Source organism: Cydia strobilella, chromosome 17, assembly GCF_947568885.1.
Source record: "Cydia strobilella chromosome 17, ilCydStro3.1, whole genome shotgun sequence".
Classification (NCBI taxonomy): domain Eukaryota; kingdom Metazoa; phylum Arthropoda; class Insecta; order Lepidoptera; family Tortricidae; genus Cydia; species Cydia strobilella.
The window spans coordinates 14281625-14308468 of NC_086057.1; the positions used below are offsets into that span (position 1 = coordinate 14281625).

At 37.9% G+C, this 26844-nt stretch overlaps 2 protein-coding genes and 1 long non-coding RNA gene across 3 annotated transcripts in view; 2 read left to right on the plus strand and 1 right to left on the minus strand.

Moving 5' to 3' along the window:
• Positions 1 to 1097: 1097 nt before the first annotated feature.
• The window catches only part of LOC134748928 (uncharacterized), a 448425-nt gene continuing 422678 nt past the window's right edge, over positions 1098 to 26844 (plus strand). Inside the window, exon 1 of the long non-coding RNA XR_010128444.1 lies at positions 1098 to 1453. This is a non-coding gene — a long non-coding RNA (uncharacterized LOC134748928). The remainder of the gene's footprint in view (positions 1454 to 26844) is intronic.
• LOC134748869 (beta-ureidopropionase-like) lies at positions 22874 to 24158 on the minus strand. Its single transcript, XM_063683693.1, has one exon. It carries the CDS (start codon positions 24107 to 24109, stop codon positions 22934 to 22936), a length of 1176 nt encoding a protein of 391 aa, XP_063539763.1. The 5' UTR covers positions 24110 to 24158; the 3' UTR covers positions 22874 to 22933.
• LOC134748754 (beta-ureidopropionase-like) lies at positions 25203 to 26550 on the plus strand. Its single transcript, XM_063683529.1, has one exon. The coding sequence runs from the start codon at positions 25438 to 25440 to the stop codon at positions 26533 to 26535; it is 1098 nt and encodes a 365-aa protein (XP_063539599.1). The 5' UTR covers positions 25203 to 25437; the 3' UTR covers positions 26536 to 26550.

The following is a 26844-nucleotide window of genomic DNA, read 5'->3' on the forward strand; positions in this document are numbered from 1 at the left end:
CAAAAACTACCCATCCGACCGCTTATCAGCAGAAACAAACGTATCATTATATCTAACGTGTGCCCCATTATACCGCACACTGAAATAGAAAAGAAACTGATAGAAATGAATATCACTCCACAGTCACCTATCTCTTTCCTACGTGCTGGTCTCAATGAAACGGGCTACAATCACATTCTTAGCTTCCGAAGACAAGTTTACGTAACACCTGAAGATTTTAACCGACTTTCAGAAAAAATATCTATTGATTTTGAAGAAACGAATTACTGGATTTATTTTTCATCAGATACAATGACTTGTTTTATATGCAAAAAAGACGGTCACATTGCCTCTAAATGCCCAGATAACACCAACGACACGAATGCTGCCAACCAAACAACACAGGATATCACTCATACAACGGAGACACAAATTTTCAAACGTCCACATCCACCCACTGAATCATCGACGACTGATGTCATGGAGTCCGAAGCAACAAAAGATGACAATATACCACCTAGCAACGAGAACAGTGATGAGGATTTTGACAGCTTTTCCCAGTCCAGCTCAGACGAAGTTTACAAATCCAGGAGTGGAAAGAAACCAAAGAGAACACCGCACAGTGATCTGGAATCAATTAATTGGGACCACTTAGAGAACTTCATAACCAATCCCTGTAAAGCGTACCCACTATCTACAAAACAAGTGAAAAAATATCTCACCGACACATATGGAGTTAAGGACATCTCAGAAATCACTTACAGTTACACAGAAGAAATTAACGCCCTGATTGAGATGTTTACTGACTTGATACCTAACATCTCATATCGTAGCGTTAAGAACAGACTCTCGCGTATTGTAAGTAAACTAAAGCTCTTATCTCGGAAGGGAAATTCCGAAGCAAATAAGTAAGTTACTTTTAGGTACCTTAATTTTTTTTTTTTTTTTACTATTTTTTTTTTTTGTATTTATTATTTAATGAACTTAAACACACGTTTCAAGCTTAACATTATTCAATGGAACTGTCAAAGCCTAATACCAAAATTAAGTGAATTGGATTCATATCTAAATAACGAAAAAGTATGTACTTTTTACTTCGGAGATGTACATTATCTCCGAAATCTAATCCTTCGCATGCAGATTTAATGTGTTGTGTATACTCTACCCAGTTGGCTTTTTTGATGTTTCTTTTTAATTCGGGACTAATTTGAGTACTCTCTAACGTTTTAATAGAAATAATAAGGTGGTCACTGCCAAAAGATTCGTTAGTGACATTCCAATCAAAGTCGAGTGAGAGATCAGCACTACAAAAAGAGACATCAGGTGATGTGCATACTATACTATTATTAAGCTGGGCACAACGGGTAAAGTCTCCATTGTTAAGAAATACGTAGTTATGTTCTAAGCTAGTGTCCGATAAAAGCCTACCCCGTGTGTCAGTTGTGTATGACCAAGCCGTGTGATGAGCATTAAAGTCTCCGACTATTAGAGTTTTTTCAGAGAAGTGGCTGAAAAGCTCCTGGTAATCCCTAACGCCCACTGTGACATTTGAGGGGGAATAGACACCTATGATATGTTGAAGTTTATTGCTATTAAGGACTTCAAGGCACAGAACGTCAATATTATCATAATTAGTTGGAAGGATTTTGAGAATGCAATTTATAGATTGATGGACCAGAATAGCTAGACCTCCATACCCATCTGCTCGATCCTTTCTAAAAACAGAGTAACCTGTTAATTTAATCTGTTTTTCACATTCCAGCCAAGTTTCAGAAAGAATGCATATATGTACTTTTTCGTTATTTAGATATGAATCCAATTCACTTAATTTTGGTATTAGGCTTTGACAGTTCCATTGAATAATGTTAAGCTTGAAACGTGTGTTTAACTCGACATGTTTTAGAAACTGCCCAAAAGTGTATTGCATACGTTAACATCCTCAGTTCCATAAGTAGCTCAAAGTGGGGTGTCCACCCAACTCACTTAAGAAGACTTTATATGGCACTGGTGCGATCTCGACTTGATTACGGATGCATAATTTACGGTAACGCTAGTTCTAAGCTCCTTCAGAGGTTGGACGTAATCCAAAACCAATGTCTTCGCCTTTGTGGAAGCTTTATTCGGGACACCCCAATTTTTGCAATGGAAAGCGAGCTTTGTATTCCACCATTAAATTTTAGAAGAACCTATTTAAGTGACAAATACTTCCTGAAACTTTCTTCTAGAACATCTGACTATTTGAGAAAACAATTAGAAATATTAGACAACGCATTAGATTCGGGCGCAAGATATTGGCGCAAAAACCAACTTCCACTGTTAATTGAAAGTTTCAAAAAGTACTCCAACCTACCTATGTCAAAATCTGAAATTTTGCCCCAATTTTTGCTTTCCTCTGATATTAAAACACTCCCATGGGATAAAATCATAATTCATACAGTGAGCACTATTAATGAACCTAAAGCTCAACTACCCATTCACGACCTGAAGCAACGTACTGAAAATATGATAGGCGTACAGTTCATAGATCACATTCAAATTTACACTGACGGGGCCAAAACTAGACACGTTTCTAGTTGCGCGTTTTACGATGAGGCTGCGGATTTTGGGGCCAAATTTCTTATTGAAAATTCATGTATACCCATAATGGGAGTCGAACTGATAGCAATTAATGAAGCTGTACACTACATAGAATCGACAACATACCGTAAAATTGTAATCTTTACAGACTCGAAGAGCAGTCTACAACATTTGTTGGGAAGTGCTAAGGGCGGTAGTGTCGGTAGATACGAAACTTACCTCATTATTAAATGTATCCATAGATTGATACGTAACGGGGTTGAAGTTCGTTTACAGTGGATTCCTTCACATGTGGGCATCAGGGGTAACGAGGCAGCAGACTCACTTGCATCTGAGGCTCTACAGAACGGCATACCTCTCGATACGGTACCACACTATACTGATCATCTTCCAAAAGTAAAAACGGACAATTACAGTAAATTTAAATCCTATTTCAATGAGTGCTCAAAAAACAAGGGTATCTGGTACAGGACCATTGTAGACGAACCACCGCGCATACCTTGGTTTGCTTCTCGAAACCTCAACAGAAAAGAATTAGTTATCTGCTTTCGAACCCGAACTTATCACATCCCACTCAACAAATTTAACTTCATAATGAAAAAAAGAGACGACCCAAACTGTACACGGTGCGAGAGAGAGGAGGACCTCCTCCACTTAGTTCTCGAGTGCAAAATCAACGAACAATCTAGGTTGGATCTCTTAAAAGAAACTCGGTGCTCTGCGGGGGATCTTCTCTTCTTCTTCCATCAAATCTTAAGCTCAGGGTTCACTACAGAATATAGTGGTAGATTTATAAGTTTTATCATACAGTCATTGGACCTTAGATTCGAATATTATAGAAACACTCCTCAAGTACTCCCAATTGTTTAAGTAACCTCTAAAGTTTAAGTAACAATGTTATTATTTTTAAGCCGACTTAATCATAAGATGTATGGCTTATAAAATAAATAAGATTAAAAAAAAAAAAATAGCAAGTAATTGATAGTCATCATTTGGCACAAACTGGCGGAACAAAAAACATGCGTGCATACGTGATCTAGTTGCTGAAATGGAGTTACAGATTTTGATTTAATTTTATTGCTTTTTATTCGAAAAAATCTAATCATTCACTCTGGGCTCAAAGCTACTTTAGCTCTCATAACTTTTTATCACTTTTTGCGCTGGTAAGGAACCCTTGGTACGCGGTATTAACTCGCACTTAACCAAATCACTTACTGTGTTTTTACCTTGAATTCAAAATGGCGGTTCTGCGTTGCTTAGAAAACGATTATAGGGCGGTTTTTATATCATAGAGAATTTCATTATTTTTATTGTTTAAATGGGTTTTTAAAAGGTGTGAATTTTAATATTAAGTGGTTGAGTAAACTTTTGAGGAATTCTTTTATAAAGAAAAAATGAGGGTTTGTTTTAGGCAATGAAATTTTTTAATTGACCGAATGAGCTCGAAGTGCGATCGATAACTCCGTTTCAGCTTGAGAAAAAAATATTTTGTAAGGTCGCTGTTTTCTTCTACAGGGGGCCTAGTCAAGATGACAACCGTTGATAGAATACGCCAATCAAACTTAGATACTTAATGTATAATGTGTAATAATAATTTCTGTTTCTCCTGGAGAGGAGGAGGAGGGAGAGTACGGGAGGAGCGAGAAAAAAAAGGAGAAAAAAAGGCCCCCCAGGTCGCAATTCGCAGTCGATACTCGTGTATTTCACGTACAGAAAACATATTTTTTTCCAAGCGTAAAATATTTATTTTATAATTTATAACTGTCTACCTACTTATTACTTAACTTTAACATGTTGAACAATAATTACCCACCAGTAACCTTATAGGGATATGTATGCATTTTTACTGTCAAGTTTGTGACAAGTTGATGTGGTCAGTCTACATAAAATGGGGCATTTTCTATGAAAAGGGACCTTATTGTCGATGGCGCTTACGCCGCACAGCGTCGCGCGGCATTGTATTTATTTCGGAGCATCGTTTATAATGGCGTAAGCGCCATCGACAATAAGGTCCCTTTTTATAGAAAATACCACAACATTTTTAATCCCCACTTACTCATCAGCCACGTGCCGAGGGCGTAGCTTCGATAACATTACTCCTTCGTTAGAGTAAAAAGTTAGCGGCCTTTAATGACACACCTGCTGCCTCGGGGACAATCTGGAGGCAAATTCCACTTGTTTAATGACTGCTTGTGATATGGCAAAGTCGCAGGCAAAAATATCAATCCAGACAAATGGCTCAAAAATATGTGAACTCGACTTTATTGTGTAAGGTGTAAGAGCGTACACATATTTATGAAACTTTGGGAATGTATATATAATTATGCCCTTGACTGTACATTGTAAATTGGTCATTTGATAAAAAACGGTTACATTTAAAAAAATCTGACTTCAACTAAATTTGGAACATCCTACAGTGTATTTTGTAAGCCGCTACTAAGTTTAGAAGTTAAAATATTTATATTATTTTAAAGTAACTAAAAGCGTTTTAGTGTTCCGTACAAACGGAACCCTTATGGGATCACTTCGGTCTTGCAAATCAGTTAAATGCGTTTTTCTAAGAGACCGTTTGACGTAGATACCTAAAATTTGAAACAGTTATAGCAATTACCACCACTAATATTATAAATAAGTCCGTTTATTTCTTAATTTAGGGAGAAATTTAGGGGGTTGAGAGGGGTAACCAGATTTTTTATTTTTATATAAGAACAAGTCCCAAAGAAAAGGGGAAGATGTAAACAAAATTTGTCTGAGAAATTCAGTGAATAAACTTTCTAAATCTCAGGTTTGTCTAAGTATTTGTCGCATTTAAATGTAAACCCTTCCCCCTCCAAATTAATGAATTATGAAGTTAACGAGAAACAAGCTTTCAATTTATTCGAGTTTCTCAATATAGGGTTCGGTGGAATTTCATTTGTTTACATTAATATAGTATAAAGTCGCTTCCTGCTGTCTAGATGGATGTCTGTCCCTATGTATGCTTAGATCTTTAAAACTATGCAACGGATTTTGATGCGGGTTTTTTTACAAATAGAGTGATTCAAGAGCCCTAGTGATTCAAGGTGGTGTTGGGCCCTAAAGGTGACGGATGAAAAGAGATTGCATGTAGCGGAGATGAGAATGTTAAGGTGGATGTGTGGCGTAACGAGAATGGATAGGATAAGGAATGAGTATATAAGAAGAAGCCTGAAAGTTGCACCCATAACAGAAAAATTAAGGGCAAATCGCCTAGCATGGTACGGGCATGTGATGCGGAGGGATGAAAGTCATGTGACAAGAAAGGTATTAAGAATGAATGTGGAGGGAGGTACGAGGAGAGGAAAACCGAGGAAAAGGTGGATGGACTGTGTGAAAGATGATATGAAACTAACGTAAGTGAATGATGAGATGACGGGTGACAGAGAGGTATGGAAGAAAAAGACATGCTGCGCCGACCCCAAGTGAATGGGACAAGGGCAAGCGAATGATGATGAGTGATTCAAGAGGAAGGTTTATATGTATACATCAGCATTGTACTCGTGTGAAGCCGGGGCGGGTCGCTAGTATATAAAGGTAAGGTAAAAAAGTTTACAAATACCCGTTGAACAGATTCTCAGCATTGTTGACAACTAACTATTCTCTTTAAAGTTTATTATGAGGTTGTTTTTATTTCGGACAACAAAAATCGCATTCAGTAAATAACTCCTAAGATAAAGATACTCTTATTAAAAACGTACCATTGACAAAGCTCTTATTAAGAATCACAAGGATTATCTCCATAAATCTACCACCATTATATCGCAATAATTTCTAACCATTAACTTTAATTTGTACTAAGAAATTGTGAAACCAAACAAACTTGACCTCTCTTATCTTAGCTTTTAAGAACCTAACAAAGATCATTATATTATGGCAATGTTAATCGATGGTTTGCTTTTGGGCAAGCGATATGAAACCTTATTCGAATAGCTTCAGGGGTTGTTTTTATAGTAGAATAAATTGGTGGATTCATTAACTCTTTTTGCCAGGGATGATTTATAGATGACAGAATATGGTAGATATACCACCATTACATTTTACATCGGATGCCATTTTGATGCTTTTAAGATGCAGTAGGTTCAGTAAACGGAGTTTCCAAAAAAGTCGAAATCGCTTTTTTGGATCGCAATATGGCTGCTATAAATTTAATTAGCAATCTTTAGGCCATTCTCTAGGGACTTCAGTGATTCGAATACTGAGTTTTTAACTTTCGCTCGATGGAAAAAAATCATGAACTTAGGTCTAAAATGGAGTTTAAAAAAAAAATATTTTTTTACAAAAACTAAAAATATGATTATTAATATTTTTAATATTTAAGGCACCTTGCAAAAACTAGTTTCAACCAGTGAAAACGCATTTTAATTAAAAACGGGTTTTTACGGTAACACCTATATTAATGTATGAAGAGAACAAAACACATATTTGCTCTCACAAAAAAAGATTACCTTTAATGTGTAACAAAAACTTCAGGAGTCAGTTGTGAACATTTTTTTTCTGTTCGTCCACCGGAAAAAGTCAATTTTCGACGTATAGGTACGTACGGTATCAGTATATGTATAAACAATGTACAGACAGCATAGATACCAGCATCTCTAATAAAGTGTCATATCTCATTTATTATGTCATCTTTGGCAAAAAATAACCCTTCAGCTGTGGCCTATTATTGCCACCTGACGCCATTGAGAGCTTCTGAGGTTATTGTTGCTTTTTATGAGAATTTGACAGCATTTGGTAAGATTAACTTGTAATGGTCTTTGGTACGAAGATATTAAATTTTTAGGGGGCTCTTAACCCTTAAATGCATAATGATGTATATATGCATCGTATATTTGATGGTCCGTGGCTCAATATGCAGCTATCCAAAATCACATTTATTACTTTTATACAGCATGACTCATCTATTTCAATTTATTAAAAAGTTATACAAAAAATCATGCATTTAAGGGTTAATCTGTAAGGATTGTTATATTTGTAAGAAGAAATAAATTGTTGGAATGCAACAATCTTTTGTTTGGGGTAACTGTAAATTAGGTTTGGGCTAAGACTTTGACCTAATGGTTTTGTTGTCCGAAATACTTCATTCGATAGATAGAGATCTTTATTTGCATACCAGTATGTTACATATATAGTCCTCCTCATCGGTTTCGATGACGGCGACCTCAGCAATTATGGATTACGCCTATTATGGGCTCGAATGTGGCTGGCCAGGCCGAACTTGGTCTTAAAGACTCTATTGCAGGTGCTACAATAGAGTTGGCCAGACGCGTTATACGTATACGCGTACGAGGGCTTCGGTCTTTCTTTACGTTGTTGGCGTTTGACATCTAAGGTATTGAGGCGGTTTTCTTCAAATAATTTGATGCGGTTAAAGATGGTCGACCGCTAAGATGACCTGTCTGTAGCAAGCTCCTCCCAACGCTCAGGATCGATGTTGCAAGCGTTCAGGTGTCGTTTGAGCACGTCCTTATAACGCAGATGCTGACCGCCGTGCTTCCGCTTGCCTTCCACCAATTCAGAGTAGAATACGGTTTTGGGCAAGCGGAGGTCATCCATACGGAGGACATGTTACATAGGTACATAATGGACCCTGGTAGGGTATGGCAAAACATCTTATTCACTGTAATATATAATATACTACTTATTTTCTAAATTACAATTTCAATTCAACCAAGTATAACGATGGCGTGACGTCGTACGCGTTTGCGTTAAGTGTCATTTTGTATGGGATTTTGAGTTTCCAATCCAAAACGTCCCGCTTGGCGCGTTGTTCAAAATCCCATACAAAAATAGATATTAACACAAACGTGATCGCTCGTCAATCGAATGAAATTTACACTAGTTCTGTATCGGGCTCCATAATGTGTTTAGTTTCTTTTCTACGTATTTCCTCTCTTTTTTTGCTCTATGCTTATTTAACTACATAATTTTAGTCACTTTTGAAGTTATTTCCCTAACAATCCCAACAGTCCCTGGAGACGTAAAGGCCGCGACATTTGCCACGGCCTTTAAAAGGGCGGGACTGTGTGTGTGTGTGGTGACGACATTTTTACATTTAATGACTATTTTAACAGACAAACAACTTGCACACTGAAAATGTATTATTAGCACAAACTAAAGGGCCAATTTTCATAGCTCTGTTAAGAAGTTATAATAAATTTCGCCCATTAAACACACTTTTTAAACTATAGGTACTACTCATTCTATTAAAACTAAGTAAAATGAAAACACATTGTAATATAGTTTTCCACATACTTATAGCCGGTCAAACAACTTCGTCAGTAGAACAAGGCGCGAAATTAAATTTTTATATGGGACGATAACCCTTCGCATCTACATTTTTTAAATTTGCCGTTTTTTTCTAGTGACGGAAATGGCTTGACAGACTATAGTTTTTCATATAAACATTCCAAGTTCAAATGTAATGAACAAGCGAATTTTGAAAATGGATTCCAAATTTAAACTGTCCAACCGTCCCCTGAGCTCCGATGACGTATGGCACCCATGAGGGTGATCTACTCCCAACTCTCTACCAACACAACTTAGTAGCTCACCTATGCAAAAATCGCACTTATTCAGCAAGCCTTAAGTGGTATGAATGTTCTAAATAAAATTGTTTCTATGTACTCTCGACAAGTTTACTTCTACGCACAGTTCAGAGGAATGTAAACCTTTTTTGTATATGGGTAAAGTTTTAAAGTAAAGTTTAAAGTTGTTTCATAGAAAATATGACGAATTTGTTCTGTCATAGGTTGTGGTGAGTGAGGTATGGGGTATTACGGTGTTTGAATGTTACTAATGTCATACACATGAATTCGGAAGGCCATGCGTCTAGTGCAATTTATTGCTACATTCAAAAATACCAATGACTTTATTTACATCGCTATTCATTGTGTGCTAACCAAGGGCCTGACACTCTTTGATAGAGAAAGATAGTATTATTGCGATTCCTATAAGAGGAAAGAGAAAATATTGCTATGGTTTGTCCTTATCACCGACCGGGTGGCATCATAGGTAGGAGGCGATGGCGAAATACCGAAATTTATAAGAATGTAAGAGAAAAAATCCTATGCTGCCCAAATTTTATATGAATATTCTTTCTCTTACCCCCGGTCGCTCGGTGGCGCGTCTATAACTACTTGTATATACTATGTCTATGAGAAAATAGCGACTGTATTTTTTTAATGATTGCAAGTTATTTATACAATGTATAAACTAAACCGGACACAAGCAAGATAAAACTGCCAGGAAGAAAAGTCGCAGGGGCCGCGCAATAATTTGCAATTAGTGAGGTTATAATTGGGGGGGATCTAATGCAATAGTCGTGATGGATCGCGGACCGCTGTGCACCAGTGCTGCCATGTTGTTTACTAAGTTATTACTACTAATAATTGATTCTCTTGAAAAATTGACTTTCCAAATCTTCATCATCCGGCACATGGAGATGGTGGAAAATCTTGAGTAGTTGATGGATCTTTCCTAGGGGGTGACTGCACAAAAACCATAAGATAAGACTTTCCAGATTTTGTAAAATACTTTCTCGTAAGGTCACATCACGAACTTTGGTTGGACTAAAAAAGCAAAGGGGGTGCCGACAAAAATTTTCATCGGAGTGATGTTATTATGACACCTGTTTTTTATTGTGTTATCGTAGAGAATACGCTAAAATAAGCATGTTTTGTAGGAAAAACTTTTCTCTAAAATCAAAAATGGCCGAGATATTTGACCCGCAAATTGAAACCACTACTTGACAAATTAAAAGCAATTATTTGGAACAGTAAATTTAAGTAACAGAGACAAGATAGGTGCGACGACGAGCGAAGCGAGGAGGAGTGTGTTAGGTTGACCGCGATGATCGCGAACAGACATGTTATTGTACCTACAAAAAAAATTCTAAGTCTTTTTTTTGCACCCCCTTTGCTTTAGGCCAACCCGAACTTTCGCATTTGCATTTCGAGATTTGATTTTTGAGTCAGAAAAAGATGCACAAATCAAACGATACATACTATAATTATTACGATATCAGTTATTTCCCAAACTTTACATTCAATTTCACCGAACACAGGTGTGGACGCTCCCCTCTTTGATTCAATGATTATTTTTTCTAAATTCGCCGCCAACGTTGACAGTTGCGTTTCGTTACACGTAGTTTCTGGCCACAATAGTTCGGACGATTCCATCGGCGTGTTCCGCTTCATTTCCGCTGCAACCCATACGTTTTAACAGACCATTGAAAAAAAAGTGTTTCACTATTACACGAACTTGATTTGACCAAGGACAGAAAAACTGGGAGAAGCAAACGCAATATTAGTTAAGGTTCGAAAATATAAAAAATATATATTGTAAACGCCCTAAACGAACGTGAGTCGTGACAGTGACACGAGTTTATGAATATACATAATACTAATCATATACATATTATTAATCTAGTCGAATTCCTTCTGGACAACTTTATTTTTCTAAGATACAGATATTACCTACAGGTAAGTACAGTCGCCATTAGATATATCGGAGCGGCCGAGGTGCTCAAAAGTATCTGAAACGCACTCTAACGCCTTGACAATTAGAGGCGTTGATATGTGTGTGGGCCGCTCCGCATATATCTGATAGGGACTTATACATTTTTTGTTTCATTTTAACTGGTGTTCATTTCACCGGTAACCATGGTAACTCCTGGTTTAACCGGTTCCCTGGGATAGTGGAATGGTGCAAGTGGCGCTAAGTAATAAATTCGCGCAACTCCACGTAACCGCTGTTCGACGGGGGTGGTGGCAAATTGAAAAGTACACTCGAAAAAACCCTTTAGTGCGACAATGGCGCCCCACGCGTGAATCCAACTTTATCGTTTTAAAATTTGACACTCGCGGAAACAAGGCTGTCGCGATAAAAAAAAACTAAAAAAGTGTTTTCGTTTATGACAGAACTAGTGATGCACCATGTAAAATACAGGAATTTTTCTTGTAAAAAATGGCTTCCATCACAATCAATATTTTGCCATGACTTATGTTCATAGAATAGAGAATGACGTTGTTCGGTGATAGCTGGACTTTAGGTAAATATAGCCATGATGCATTGCCGAATGTTGACTAAATAATGGTTAAACGCGATTCAAGCTAATTCTTCGTTACAACATTAATGGTGAAAACACAAAAAAAATCGCCATTTTGAAGTTCAACCGGAAGTCCAAACCTATAGGATTAGAACTTATCTAAGTATTATAGGAAATTATTAGCTAAAATTAATTTCTTCAACCAAACACGTCACTTTTGACACTGGCAGAACAGATCCATAACTAATCCAGATCTAATTCACAAGTTTCATAACCTGTTATTAAAATCGGCTATTAGTGTTACTCGTAGGATTCTAAAAGGCTTTATATACATATTACACACACAGAAAAACAATACCTATTTGGTTCTTCTGTTCCTGAAAGTTAAAGACGTGGACCCTAATTGCTATACAAAGGTAGTACCTACCCATTTTGCTCCTTAGACCCAAGTTCTGTTTTTTTTTCGATGTATTTTATCTACCCTTTTTCACGCTTTAGAACAAAATTTTATTAATACTGTAGAAACCCACGTAACAATATTCTTTGCCCAATGTTACTTCATCTACAATCCACATGTGCTCTTTATGCTCCCCCAAACTGCGAAATCCTTTTACCAATTTAGTTTAGGGAACGTGTCGCATTTATGGCGCATGTCCCTGGCTTAAAGTTCCGGGGCTTGTCGCACAATACTTGGTATTAAGTAGTTATGTTGTGGTACTATGGTGTACGGAGGAATAGGTAGAAACTACCTAGTTGCCTTTGTTAAATTTTGGCTCTTATAATGTTATAAAGTATATGTATAAGTATACCTACACGATATAAACAAACACAAATTTTAATATTTCGGAGGTACCACTTCCACTCCAGAGATTAGAAGGACAATGTAAATACACTATCTTATACGTACGTACTAGCCGTATAGTAGCCGTCACACCTGTCACTTTGCCTTCACGATTCGAATAGGGCCCCTGAGTCCCTATAACTCATGAACATCGTCTCAGCAGATCCGAAATTTAAGTCAAACAACTCCATGTTGTTGTTTTTTTCAGACCATAACTCGATTAAAACCATAAAGTATTCTTTCACGCTGTAATTAAGGCCATTAGGTGCCGTGAAACATGGCCGCCTTCCGTTTCCGTCCACTTTTTAATTTTTCATTTACGCCCGGTGATTTCAATTTTTCCTTTTAATTTCTCATTAAAGTTGGTCACGTTTTGCCCCGGGCTTTCCACGGGAAATAGGAAAAATGTTGATAATTATCATGGTGATTGATGATAATTTGGGATGAGAAACATTGTTTTTTTAATTATAAATATTTTGTAAACAGAATACGTTTGGAAAAGAGTGGCTTTTTTATTAAGAATTGTGTCGCGTCGTATATGCAGTAGAAATAAAAGTGTTTATATCCCGATAACCGAATGTTGAATTTACAAAAGTACATATATATTATCATAATAGTCGACCGAGCGGAGTCTTCAGTCTTGGATCAAGAAAATAAACGTAGGTAGTGCCCTTTGTCTTGCCTTAGCGGGAACACGGCCGTGCTCTCAGTTTAAAGCGTCCAGCCAGGTTATTCCCACCTCCCACCTTTTCCCACCCGGTTGTCAACTTGTCACTACTGGTAAGAGCTGATCTTTTTTCTCACCAGTGGTAACAGATGACGAGATATCATGATAATGAGATAACGTCAGATTGACCCTTATTTGCCACCTTCGCGTATCATGTGACAAAAGTACGTCACAATCGTGAAAAGACGCAGTACGGTGAATACATTTCGCGTCTAAATGCTTTCGCACTGTCCTCAGCTTTACACGACTGGCACTAAACGAGACCCAGTTCCACAGGGCTGTCTCTAAAGGTGCAGGTGCATCCACACCGCAGTTAACTTTTGTAAATTAAAAAAAAAAATTGTAATGCTGTGTAAGTAAAATCGAATTAGTCACCTACGACCCAGAAGCATTTGTTTTGTTTTTGAATTTGGAACCCTTAGTTACTCAACAAAAGTTCAAAATAGATTGTGGAATATGTACAAAAATTTGTACGCGGGGTCTTAGGAGGTTAACTGTCCTCCTCTAATCTACCGCACCGGTAGGTAAGTAAGGTACGTACGTAGTTGAATGGTCGCCACGTAGGCACCTACATGAGTTTCTCCAGTAGGTCTCCGTAATAGGTCTCATTTTCAAATTTCACTCAATTACATTTACACAGCCCTAAAGCATCATCAGATCATTATAACAGTAATGTATTAATACTATTATGACAGATGACAGGTGCCCTTAATAATAACAAAGACGATATAATAGGATAGAGCTCGAACATTCTCCTCACGTGTGAAAGTCAAAAACCGCCATAGGCAAATTCACCCCGTGCAAAATTACAGGGAGTAAAAGCCAGATAGGAAAAAAAATATAGGATAGAGCGGTACTGTCATACTAAATTTTGTAACCACAGTAAATTCAGTGCCATCTATCGACACACTTTAAAACTAAAAATGAAGACTTATAAAAATACGATATAATGTATTTAAATATGGATAAATGATTTTTTTATTTGCAGTAATTATTTTTATATGATTTTGCCCCATGTTTCTTTTACTGATATGCGTTAAAATTGTTAAATAACAAACGAAACCGTCAACGCCCTACGAGAGTAGGCCAAAGGTAGTGGCGCCATCTGATCGAGAATCAAATATTCGTGATTTTCTAGGCACGTTTTTTCCTTAGACTGTATATATCCATCTATTACGGAGTTATATCTATCTTTGGTAATAAAGTAATAACCAATTCATATTATCCACCCAAACTTAAACCATAGACCAGGCCGCGTAGCCAACATGCCAATCGCTTACGCTCCGTAGCGATCGAAACACAACTGTCACTGTCGCACTAATATGGAAGAGTGATAGAAAGACACAAAGCGTTTCGTTGTCGAAGCGATAGCGATTGTCACCTTGGCTAGGCCGGCAGTACTCCTTACATTTTATCTGCTTTAGCCTCCAATCTCCACCCTCTAGTGCCTACAGCTGAGACCGGTTGACAAACCATACCAGAACTTGCAATACATATTTTGCATGGTCGGGGGCCTTCTTCTGGTAAATAGTCGCCAGGTCACCACGTAGGCTCGTAGGTACCTATACCTACATGAGTTTCTCCTGTAAGTCTCATTTCCAAAGCTCATTAAATAATTTTTAATTAATACTTTTGCACAGCCCTTAAGGAAAGACATCATTATTGTAATGGATGTCACAGGCTGCAACTCAAGTGCTCTCCAAAGTAGTAGGCCTACTAGCGAACCACACAACAAAACATTCCGAAACCAACTCTAACACATCGCCATAGAGTCCTTTACACATGTCTAAATAACTTTGCAAAGTAACATGCTTACAAACTTACCACGCCACAAAACTTTAAAAAATGTATCTTATTTCCCTGTAATAGAGTCCACAAGAGGTGTACAGATAAGTTAGCGTTGATGAAGACTAGATGGCGCTGCGGAGCATACATTAGCGACATCTCTTAGCGAGTGGTGAAATTGCGGTGAAATTGCGTCGAGAAGTGTCGCACGCTTTTAAAGCACTCGTGTTTAGATGTCATGAATTATCTGCGCCCTCGGTGTCGGATGTTACGGGGAACCCCTTTTTTAACCGACTTCAATAAAAAAGAGATTCTCAATTCAGCTGGTTTTTTTTGTGTTTGTTCCCTGAAGTCTCGACAGCTGGAACGATTTGGAAAATTATTTCGTTTCTGTGTAAAGGTCTTTACATTTCATTTCACATCAGGTCAGGATCTGGCACGGATCTGGTCATGCATATGATCCTATTAGGCGAACTCTTCAAATATTATGGGCACACTTATATAGTTAGGGCAAAGATAGATATAATATTATATCCTCTTTGGTTAGGGTTTTTTTGCCGATACAGGATTTTTAAGGGGCCCACTGACTATCAGTCCGCCGGACGATATCGGCCTGTCAGTTGTTCGGAACTGTCAAATTTTTGTTCTAACTGACAGGCCGATATCGTCCGGCGGGATCATAGTCAGTGGGCCCCTTTATGCCGGAACCGAAACTTTGGTCGAAAACCACGAAAAACAGGTGGCGAATAAAATTGTTCGGCAGTTTTTAACCCACACCAAACCTTCGACCGAAACATGATTGTTATGCCAAAAACTGCCGAAACGGAAACCATAACTTCTATAGGACACTACTGAAGAGTAAGTGTTGTTATACCTAAGCTCGTTAGAGGGCTCAAATATCACCATAAATCTAAAATTAGTGATTAAATTGGAGATTGACGCCAATTTCATTTCTGATCAAATCGGTCGATTTGATCATCCCGTCTGGACTTTGGGCTCCACTTTGTATGAAAGATGGAAAACTCGTAAGCATTGAGAACAAAACAGCCTGATATTAGTTCTAAACATGTAGGTGTCAAGTAAAGAATCCTGTCTCGTAGGCGCCTATAGAAAACTGTTAACACTAGTTGATGCATTTAAATCACGTCCGTCAACTAACCAGTTTGATTGGTACTTAGATACCTACTGTACTGTATAATACTAGCTTATTACTATCAGATTATTACTTATTCGTATCGCTTCTCCTTGGCAAGAACCAGAGGCTTATCAAACTTTATTGAGTGATTGGCTTTATCCATAACATGCTCAGACTGCAGACCTAGGTCGACGGTGCTTGACATCAGCTATGTGTTCCTTCACCCGAGTGGAAATGCTTCGTTCTTTCAAGTCTTGTTTGTGGGCGGTATCAAACAATGTTCGGAGTTCAATAGTCCGTTATCAAAATTTTATAAATAAATGTTTTTGTTCAGATAATGAAAATAATTAACAAATGTTATCATCTGTTTACTAAGTTGTGATACAAGGCAAGGTTTATTAGGGTGTCCTCATCCGATATGGAAACGTACAGTCATCTCTACTGAGATTATAAATTCGAAAGTAAGAGTGTCTAAAATATGTTTTTCACGAATATGTACCTGTTCATAATTTATTTTAAACTAAACCGAACCAATCCCAAGCAAGAAGGGTAACAATTGAATTATAGAACCCTATACACCGAGCATGGCCCGACATATTTATATAGCCGGTTTATTTTATTTTATTAAATATTTCCTTTGTAAATAAAATTAGGCAGGTATATATTGAGTATAGGTACCTATATACACAATTATTATATCCAATGAAGTGTTATCTCTATATTAATGGCACTTAATTATGCATTATTAACTCAATTAATATACACAATTGATGAGATATATTTGTCAAAACAATACAGTTAAATAAGTATCTAATTATTATCTCCATATTCATTAGAAGCATAATTAATATACATGCTTCGTGTGTGGCATATTGCATATTTATCAATTAAAAACAGTCGAATGTACTCACAAATATCACAATTCCTATTGATATTACAAACAGACAATACAGAGCAAATCATCTCACAAAAATAAAACGCATTTTTAACCGAATTACCACGAAAAATAATAAAATAAATATTGGACACCAGCTGGCTCCTGTACCTATACATAGCTACACATACTAGGTAGCTAAGTTAATTGTTATATGTTATCTCTGGTAAAAAATAGTTTAGAATATTTTGAAATAAAAATCTCACTTTCAGTGTTGAATACATTTGAAGATTAGGTACAGTCACCTGCAATAATATGTTACTCTTCGAAGACCGCAAAAAAATGTGCAACGCTCTCATAGCTCTAATAAGATCGCGTGTCAGATATTAGTACGGCCTTCGTTGTGTAACATAATTATAGTTGGTCAAACTAAATTGTCTGCAGTAAGTAAGAACAAAAAAAACTACTCATTCTTTTCTTTTAGGTGCTCTAACTAGTGTAAGACTAAGATAGTATGATTCTCTGTGTCTATGTTTCAAATGAAATGAGACAGTCCTTTGACGAACTATATTATTGCAGGTGACTGTACTGGAAAAGTTCTAAGGTATACGACACACACACACACACACACACACACACACACACACACACACACACACACACACACACACACACGCGCGCGCGCGCATGCACTCACACGATGATTAAAATAGATATGTAAGAATAATTTTAGCTATGTAAATATGTAAAATTAATAAATGTAAATGTAGTCGTTAATTTGGCAAACTAGTTAATTCATTATAAATTTATAATGTTAATGTTAACTTTATTTACTTCTCTTAGTATAGATTTAAAAAAAAAAAAAAAAATGTAATTCTGGAAGAGCGCGGTCTCCTGATACAGGTACTTCATACCTAATAGGAGGACTCGACCACTATGTATTTACCAACTAAGATTGAAATGAAATAAATTATTATCTTATCTAAAAAATTATTATCTTATCTATTATCTTATATGTAGTTGTATTTAGAATTTATAAAATATTTGAAGCAAGTGGGTGCTTAAATCTTTAAGTAATTTAACTAAGTACCGTATAATTATTATGCCTAAGTAGGGTACATTGCGAACAATGCGTACTTATACTGATACCGAAAATTTTATTTTATTTTATTTTATTTTAAGGTTCACCGACAGTTATTACATTGAGGCTTACATCTATTCAAACATTAATTACATGCTAAATGTATAACTAATTACTGGTAAACACCACATGCGAATAATTTAAAAGCAAAGTCAACGACAAAGCCGACACATTTGAACACCTTATTATTGTAGAATAAGGAGCAAAGCGCAACCATGATGTCGACTGTTTAAGTTGTATTATTAAATATGGAATTAAAACTAAATATACTAACTACTAGTGAATAAATTTCTAATTTTGGACAAGGAGTCAAAGTGAATGTCGAACTTGTCACTATATTTATTTATTAAAATGCTCAAGCGTGGTACCGGGGAGTTTGACCCTAAAACAGTTCGGCGCTGGGGGCGAGACAGTGGCTTGATAGCAAAACGCGGTGTTCTTCTAGGCACTGAGAATCGAAAGCTACTCAGGAGTTGTGGACAATCTATACTATTTCTTATAAGCTTAGTGAGAAATTTGAGATCGAGTAGATCTCTACGATTCTCAAGAGATATCATTTTAAAACGTTTTAACCTATCCTTGTAAGAGAAAGATCTTTTAGCAAGACCTACCGATCGAGCCAAGTGCCACATAAATCTTTTTTGCAATCTTTCAATCCGAAGACAATGAGTTGCATAATGTGGTCGCCAGACGATACTACCATACTCTAAGTGACTGCGTACTAGACTGTAATAGAGGAGTTTTTTGGTTTGTGTCCTACGAAATACCTTTCCGTTTCTTATGACAAATCCTAACATACTTGAAGCTTTTTTTACTATTGCATCGATGTGAGGAACGAATGTAAGTTTTGTGTCAAAGATAATTCCTAGATCGCGTATAGTCTGCACTTTAGGAAGACATTCGCCAGCAATATGATAGGATGAAGAAACTGCATTGATCTTACGTGTAAAACTAATAGAGGAGCATTTTTTGGCATTGAGAGACATACCGTTTTCTGATTTATTAAGTCTGTCAATGTCATCCTGGAGGAGAGCGATATCGGAAGGACAAGTTATCATTCTAGCGAATTTGAGGTCATCTGCATACATGAACGGGATAGAGTGATGAAGTTGGGCGGGCAAATCGTTTATAAATATATTGAATAATATTGGACCAAGGTGGGAGCCTTGTGGAACACCTGAAGGGATATTATAAGTCTGAGAAGAAAAACCATTAATAACTACATAAAATGAACGGTTATGGAGATATGACTCAATCCATTTTAGTAGGGGATCCGTGACGCCGTAGGAAGAAAGCTTCTGAATCAAGACCATATGAGAAACTCGGTCAAATGCCTTACTAAAGTCGGTGTAGATAACGTCGATCTGTTTATTAATATCAACAGCCGTAGTGACAAGCTCAGAGAAGGAGGCAAGATTGGTAGAAGTTGACCGTGCAGGAACGAAACCATGTTGATGATCGGTTATATACTGTTTGAAGTGACATTGAATAAAAGGACAGATAAGGGATTCGAATATCTTGGCAAAAGTGCAAAGTATAGATATCGGTCTATAGTTCTTCACTACGCTAATATCATCGGCCTTGTGTATTGGAACAACTTTAGCTCTTTTCCATACATCTGGAAAAATACCAGTTTCAAGCGATTCACGGTAAATAATATGTAGCGGATAAGATAATGTTTTTGAACAATTAGATATAAAAAATGGGGGGATACCGTCAGGGCCAGCTCCTTTAGCAGCATCAAGGTGTTTCAGTTTTTTATTAATCGAGTCAAGGTTTAATGTTACGTTATTAAGACATTCAGATGATTTTATGACACTGGCCATATTAAAGTTATTGGTGTCATCCTCCCTGTAAACTGATGAAAAATATTGAGCAAATAAATTACAAATCTCTAATCCTTCCGAGCTTACAGTAACCCCGTCTGTCATCGAAGCAGGAAAGCTACTCGCACCTCCTCGTTTTGCTTTTATGAAGGACCAGAAATATTTTGGATTATTATGTATATTATTTTCAACGTGAGAAATATAGGAGTTATAGCAAGAGATTGCGTATGCGTCACATCTTTTTCTTAGTAATTTTAATTCAATTAGGTCTCGCGGATTTTTAAACTTTTTGTACCGTTTTCTTGCATTATTTTTTTCTTTTAATAGTTTTATAAGAGTACGATTAAACCAAATTGGATATGTGTTCGAATGGGTTTTTTTATAAAAAGGGACCAGTAACATAATTGCATCCATAAGAACCTCATAGAACGTTGATACCATTTCATTAACATCGTCACAGTTTCCAAATAATTCATCCCAGTTTTGACGATCTAAGTGTTTATTTATGCTGTCATAATCAGCTTTACGAAAGTTTGGGATCAAGGGAAGGTTGTTGCTCTTTAAACTATTGGTCTCGATTAAAGGAATAGTGATAACAATGGGCGGATGATGAGAGCCTGGGTTAGAAAGAATCTCACAAGCATTGGAAACAGATGTAGATATAATATCTGTCAAAACTAGATCGAGTGTTCTGCCGAGATTATTAAGAATGCCATTACGCTGAACAAGGTTATTTAAATTCGCAAAATCAATTAGCATCTCTTCTGTCAGCGACAATTTAACGTTAAGTGATTGCTGATTATTCGGTTGTGCCCAGTTTATGCGTCCCAGATTAAAGTCTCCTATAAGAATTGTCGAGCTATCAATTGACTCCATGACCTCATTACAGTTTGAGAGGAAATAATCTAAGGTAGTTTTCACAACAGGTGGGGGTAAGTATACGGCACATAAAGCAATTTTGGCACATGAATTATGCAAGGGGAGATCGAGAGTGACCCATAAATCTTCACAGTTAGTTTCCCAACTATACATTCTAACAGGCGCGAACCTTTTCAATACTGCTACAAGAACACCACCACCCTCCTTACCACAATCAAAGCCGGTTGACTCTCGATCCCTCCTGAATACAGTATAACGGTCATCAAAAAGTTCATGTGAAGAAACACTTTTGTTTAGCCAGGTCTCAGTCCAAACTATAACATCATAATTAGAACAGCAGACATTCGTATAAACACTATGAGTTTTGGTTCTAAGACCACCTATGTTTTGATAATATATATTAATGCTCGAGAATTTTAAAATAGTTATAACAAATCAGCTTGCTAGGTATCTTAAACTATCTTAAACTATCTTATTTAAAGAGTCCATATCTCTAATCAGTATATATTCGGAAACGTCAGATTTTCTCACAAAGACGCGGCCTCCTCTCACCCAGACATGCTTATATCCCTTCTCTTTTGCTTTTATTCGTGTTGCCGCATGAAGTGACTTGTTTGCGAGGCTCAAATGTTCCATAACGTATATCGGGGATTTCACACCCACAAATCCCAGGTGTGACGTGTTCAATTTTTCGGGAACAGGTTTAGATTTGTTGAAGTTAATTGCTGCAGCTAAGAATGAGTCTCGAAGTCTGGGTGTATTAAATTGCACAATAATGGATTTAGGTCGGTTATTGTTGTTATTTGACTTCATGAATCGCGTGCAGTGAGAGACGTCTTCTTCTTTTACTTCGCTTTTTACAATCTTCCCTAAGTCCATAACAATTTTAATTACATTTTCATTACTTTTTTGGGGTACACACTGTATCTCGACGTTGCTGGCCCGACTCTGCTGTTCTAAATAATTGAGACGGCCTGTCATATCTTGTAAGGTAGTTGACATTTTATTATTCTGGTCTTGCAGTTCTTTTATTCTTTTTTTATCTTCTTTGCTCTCTTTTTTTATGTCCTCGTACTGAAGGTTCATAAAAGTTACAGAATCATTAATCCCCTTTATCTCTTCTCGCATTGTTTTTAATTCTCTGTTTAGAATCGCCCCCATGCTCAACGTAAATTTTGCCATTAAAGTCTCTAATTGGTTCTCCATTACCTCCTCTACAATTGTACGTATGCCCTGTTCTGTAATCGGTGCCCCTGATACATCCGGTGGAGACTGTAATGCTGGTCTCTTGCCAGCGCGTGCACTAGCGCCGGTGTTGAATCTTATCGGAGTTTGGTCGTCTTTTTTTACTTTGGACGTTGTTGAAGCGCATATCGGGCATATCCAGTCAGCCGGTTCGGAAGAGAAGTCAAGAGCTAGGCATATATAATGATAGCCTTTTTTACACAGACAACATTGTACGAACTTTTCATTTGTGTCAGTCGATGGACAGCAGGCCCATTCCACAACTTGATCGGCCATAGTTCAGAGTTGGTAAGACGGCGCGGAAAAAAGCTTTTTATTTTCTTTAATATAATTATCATGCACTGTAATAAATGCGCACGCACGGGAGAGCGCCAGTACTAGCTTATAAAACTCGTTGTAGTTGCACGGTAATAAATGCTCCCAATACCGCACTCGACGCACCCTTCGCGGTCGATAAGTCTTAACCGCCGTATAACGCGCGTACTTACGCGTTTAGATCGAGACGGTTTAATTGTGAATATGTCGGGTAACTTACAAAATCGTGTTCAATGGTTTGCAATAGATTCAATGTAAATTGTCTTATAATTTAGCACTAATTGACTTGGATTATTACACACTGCTGAAATTTTATAATTTATTGTCCTAGTTTACACTATAACAACTGTTGAACTTCACTTTAGATAGTTTTAAATCCATTTTTATTGCCGGAGCGTTTGACAACAACTTGTTGCTTACGATCTAATTATTTAAAATAACAAGCTAAATGAGGAAAAGGTGCAAGTAAAAGTCAAGACGTAGCAATATTTATAAAGAATTTATTAAATGTTATTACCTTATCATTAAACAAGAACCATAATCAATCACTCCTCGGGATCATGCTCATGTACGACTTGCGGTTTGTAGTCCAGGTCCAAAACTTTGCTGAGGCTGTTCACGTACATGTCCAGGCGTTGCGTCATGTAGTAGCAGCGCCTGTCCTTGATCTGCCTGTTCTGGTTCAAGTCCAGCACTCCGATCAGCAGACCGTCCCTCGTGCGCGATAGGCCCGGGCACCTCACGCCGTCAGGACCCGTGAAGTAGCTCGAACCGTAGAACAATCCCAAATCTTTGTGAGCAGGCTTGCCGTCAGCTGACGTGAATTCATTAGGGAACTCCTCATACCCAACACGGTTGATCGCAGCGGTGAAATAGCAGTTAGTTATAGCGGCATTCCTCGCTTCAATATTCCACATGTACTCGCTACCGGCCTCAGCGGCAATTGTAGCCGAAGGATTGAACACGATCTCGGCTCCATTCTGACCGAACATCATCCAGTTCAGGACGTGGTGGCGGTCAAAGCAAATGTTGATAGCGATTTTACCGTAGCGAGTCGCGAACACGGGGTGCCCGGAGTTACCCTCCATGTAGTAGTTTGATTCGTTGAAGTCACCGACCCTCGGGATGTGGTTCTTGCGCTGCTTGCCGATCACGTTGCCGGAATCGCTGATGACGACGGCGGTGTTCCACAGGATGTCTGCGTGCTTCTCATCCCTCTCGAGGATAGAGGAGACGATCACCATTGAGTACTTGACGGCCAGCTCGCGAAGGAACCTCGTGGTTTCACCATGCTCGGCTGATTCGGCGAACTCGCACCACGGCTGCTTCTCGCGAGTGCAGAAAGCGAACGGCATGTTCCATAGCTCTTGGAAGCAGATGATGTTCACGCCCTCCTGGCCGGCGACGTCAATAATCTTCTTAACTTTGTCAAAGATAGCCTTTTTCTGTTCAAGGATAGGACGGTCGGTCGGAATAGCTATGGAGTGTTGGATGATACCGACTTTGACGATCCTGGGGGCGCGGGTTTGTTCCTTCTTGGCCGGGAAGGCGTAGGCGGCGACTTCGAAGTTGGCATCCTTGGCGGCAGCGATGGAGGCCTCCTTCAGCTTGACTTCATGATGGTCCTTTCTGCCGTAGTAGATTCTGTTAAACTCGTCAAGGTCTCGGCCGCTGAGGTTGTTGTTGACGATGGCTTCCAAGCTGAGAGTTTCGCCGTCCATGGTGCCGGACTGAATGATCAGTGGTCTGTGTCGGGCGCGGCTTGCGCTTAGCCTTATATAGGTCTGTTAGTTGCGCGTGCACCGGGTCTGTGTAGTCCGACTGTTTTCTTGACGACCTTCGACCTAATGTGATAAAATGGGGAGATATTGGAGAGATAAATATTTGGTTTTGGTATATCAACACACTGGGATACGTGACTTAAACAACCTGTGTCGTCTGTTTGCCTTTTGTCTATAAGCTGATCTACCTACGAATACGAACATATTATGTATATCATAGATATAGAAAGAAGGGTAGTTACGTATGTAAATTGATAGAAGGTTGACACATGGAATGCGTTCAAGAACCGTAGATAATAACTATGTACACCTCGTTAAATATACCTAATCGGGTTAAACAATAATAAGGAAAATGTGGACGTAGGTAAATATCTAGCCAAGTAAATTGATTCAAATAATTCCCTACAAAATAGCAGTCAAGTGTCCCAATTCTTCGTCCACTTTGCGAATGTAGTAAAAGAAAATTATTTCCTAGAATATTAATATATATATGAATTCGAGATTTAAAAAAAATATAGGATGGCTTTTCTGGACTAATCCTGTAGTACCTGTACCTGTGAGGTGAAAAATCGATCAAAAGTTTGGCTTATCAGCAGGCATCGTAAACTGCGAGCGAAATCCATTGAAGTACTAGGGTTGCTGCTGTGATGCTGTGTCAAGTCAAAGTACGTCATTTCAATAGATTTCGCTCGCAGTTTACGATGCCTGCTTATCAGAACGCGAGAAACGTAAGTTTCATACGAGCATTTGCTTTTCATGCAGCATTTATTAATTACTAAATGTTACCCATTTAAATAATGCAAATGCAGGGAAACGTCTTGCATTTCATCTGTGTGTTTTAATACTCTGCAGCTGGAATATCAACCAGTATTAATCCAAACATAGTACATAGTTAATCACTCGATGGACCAGTAAATATGGATAAAGTGTCGCTAGCCACTATGCTAATGCAAACCTATGTGTGCATAATTATTTGCCTTACCAAGCCATTTCCAACCCTAACCCGTATTACGAAAGTCTTAAAAATACGCCATAATAAACTTTGCAACGGTCCATAATACATTAAACATCCAATCAGTTATTTACTACGCAAAGACTTACGTAACCTGTGCTACAAAATTATTAAAGGCGGTGGTCAAAACACGAACTAACTTACACACCCACTAAAGCCAAGTGTAGCGTGCCACCGTAGCGACAGTGCAACCGTACTATGTTATTTTGTGATAAGATTGACTTGTTAGATTTATTTCTCACATTGTATCAAAAACATGGAACCAAATCGGACTATTGACAGTTTAATGAAGCAATATTTACCTAAAGAGCAATTGAAGGAATTCAACAGAATATATTACGGCAGGGAAGATCATTGCGAGTTGAATTTAAAGAAATCAACAAATCAAGCCGGCGAAGAAGATAATGTCGAGATTGCGGCGTATTCTTTTGATGCTGCAAAAGAAGAAACCAGAAAACCGAGGTTAGTGAAACTGGGCTTAATCCAACATTCAATTGCTTTGCCAACCAATACGTCGATTAAAGAACAAAGACAGGCAACTTTTGCTAAAATTAAAAAGATTATACAAATAGCGGCAGGAGAAGGAGTGCAGATTCTTTGCTTGCAAGAAACATGGTCAATGCCGTTCTTTCTATGTACGAGAGAGAAGGATAGATGGTCAGAATTTGCGGAATCAGCTGAAAAAGGACCAACGATCACGTTTATTTCTGAACTAGCAAAGAAACATGGAATGGTCATAATATCACCTATTCTAGAAAAGGATGGTAACGGAGTGTGGTGGAATGCAGCCGTAGTTATTGACGAAAATGGCTCGGTGATGGGCAAACATCGTAAAAACCATTTACCAAGCATAGGCAGCTTTAGCGAAACGTCGTATTATTCGCCAGGTGACACCAGCCATCCAGTTTTCGATACTAAATTTGGAAAAATTGCCGTTAACATTTGCTACGGACGCCATCAAGCTTTAAACTGGCTCATGTTTGCTTTAAATGGCGCTGAAATTGTCTTCAATCCATGTGCAACGATATCAGCATTTGGTGAGTCTTTTTGGGGAATTGAGGCTCGAAATGCTGCTATAGCAAACAGTTACTTCACATGCAGCATTAACAGAGTTGGAACGGAAGAATTTACTCTCCAAGATGGAACTAATAAAGTGTTTAGAAGTTATTATGGATCCAGTTATTTAACTGCACCTAATGGATGTAGAACTCCGAGCCTATCAAGAGAGAAAGACGGTCTTTTGATTGCAGAAATAGATTTAAACCTATGCAGACAGATAAAAGACCACTGGAGTTTTAACATGACTGCAAGGTTGGATATGTATGCTGATGAATTGCGTAAAATAAACTCTTAACTGATTTAATTGTAATTATTTGGCACTCCTAAAATAAGGAAGGTACTAGTACTAGGTACCATTTTCAATGCCGGTTGTTATTTTTCCTAACTAATACTCAACTTGTCAGTCTGTAAGAACCAGGAAAATTATACTCATCCCTTTCTTTTGGGTGCTATATAGGTACAGGTACTAGCGTAAGACAAAAACAGTATGATTCTCTCTGTCTATGTTTGATATGAGACAGTCCTGGGCCAAACTACTTATATGCGCGCGTTCATTTACAATGCCATTAAAGCACAATTAAAACGTTTAAACAGATTTAACCCG

Bases quoted from the DNA above. Each gene is read 5' to 3' on its own strand.
- LOC134748754 (XM_063683529.1), top strand. From the start codon at position 25,438: ATGGAACCAAATCGGACTATTGACAGTTTAATGAAGCAATATTTACCT.
- LOC134748869 (XM_063683693.1), bottom strand. From the start codon at position 24,109: ATGGACGGCGAAACTCTCAGCTTGGAAGCCATCGTCAACAACAACCTC.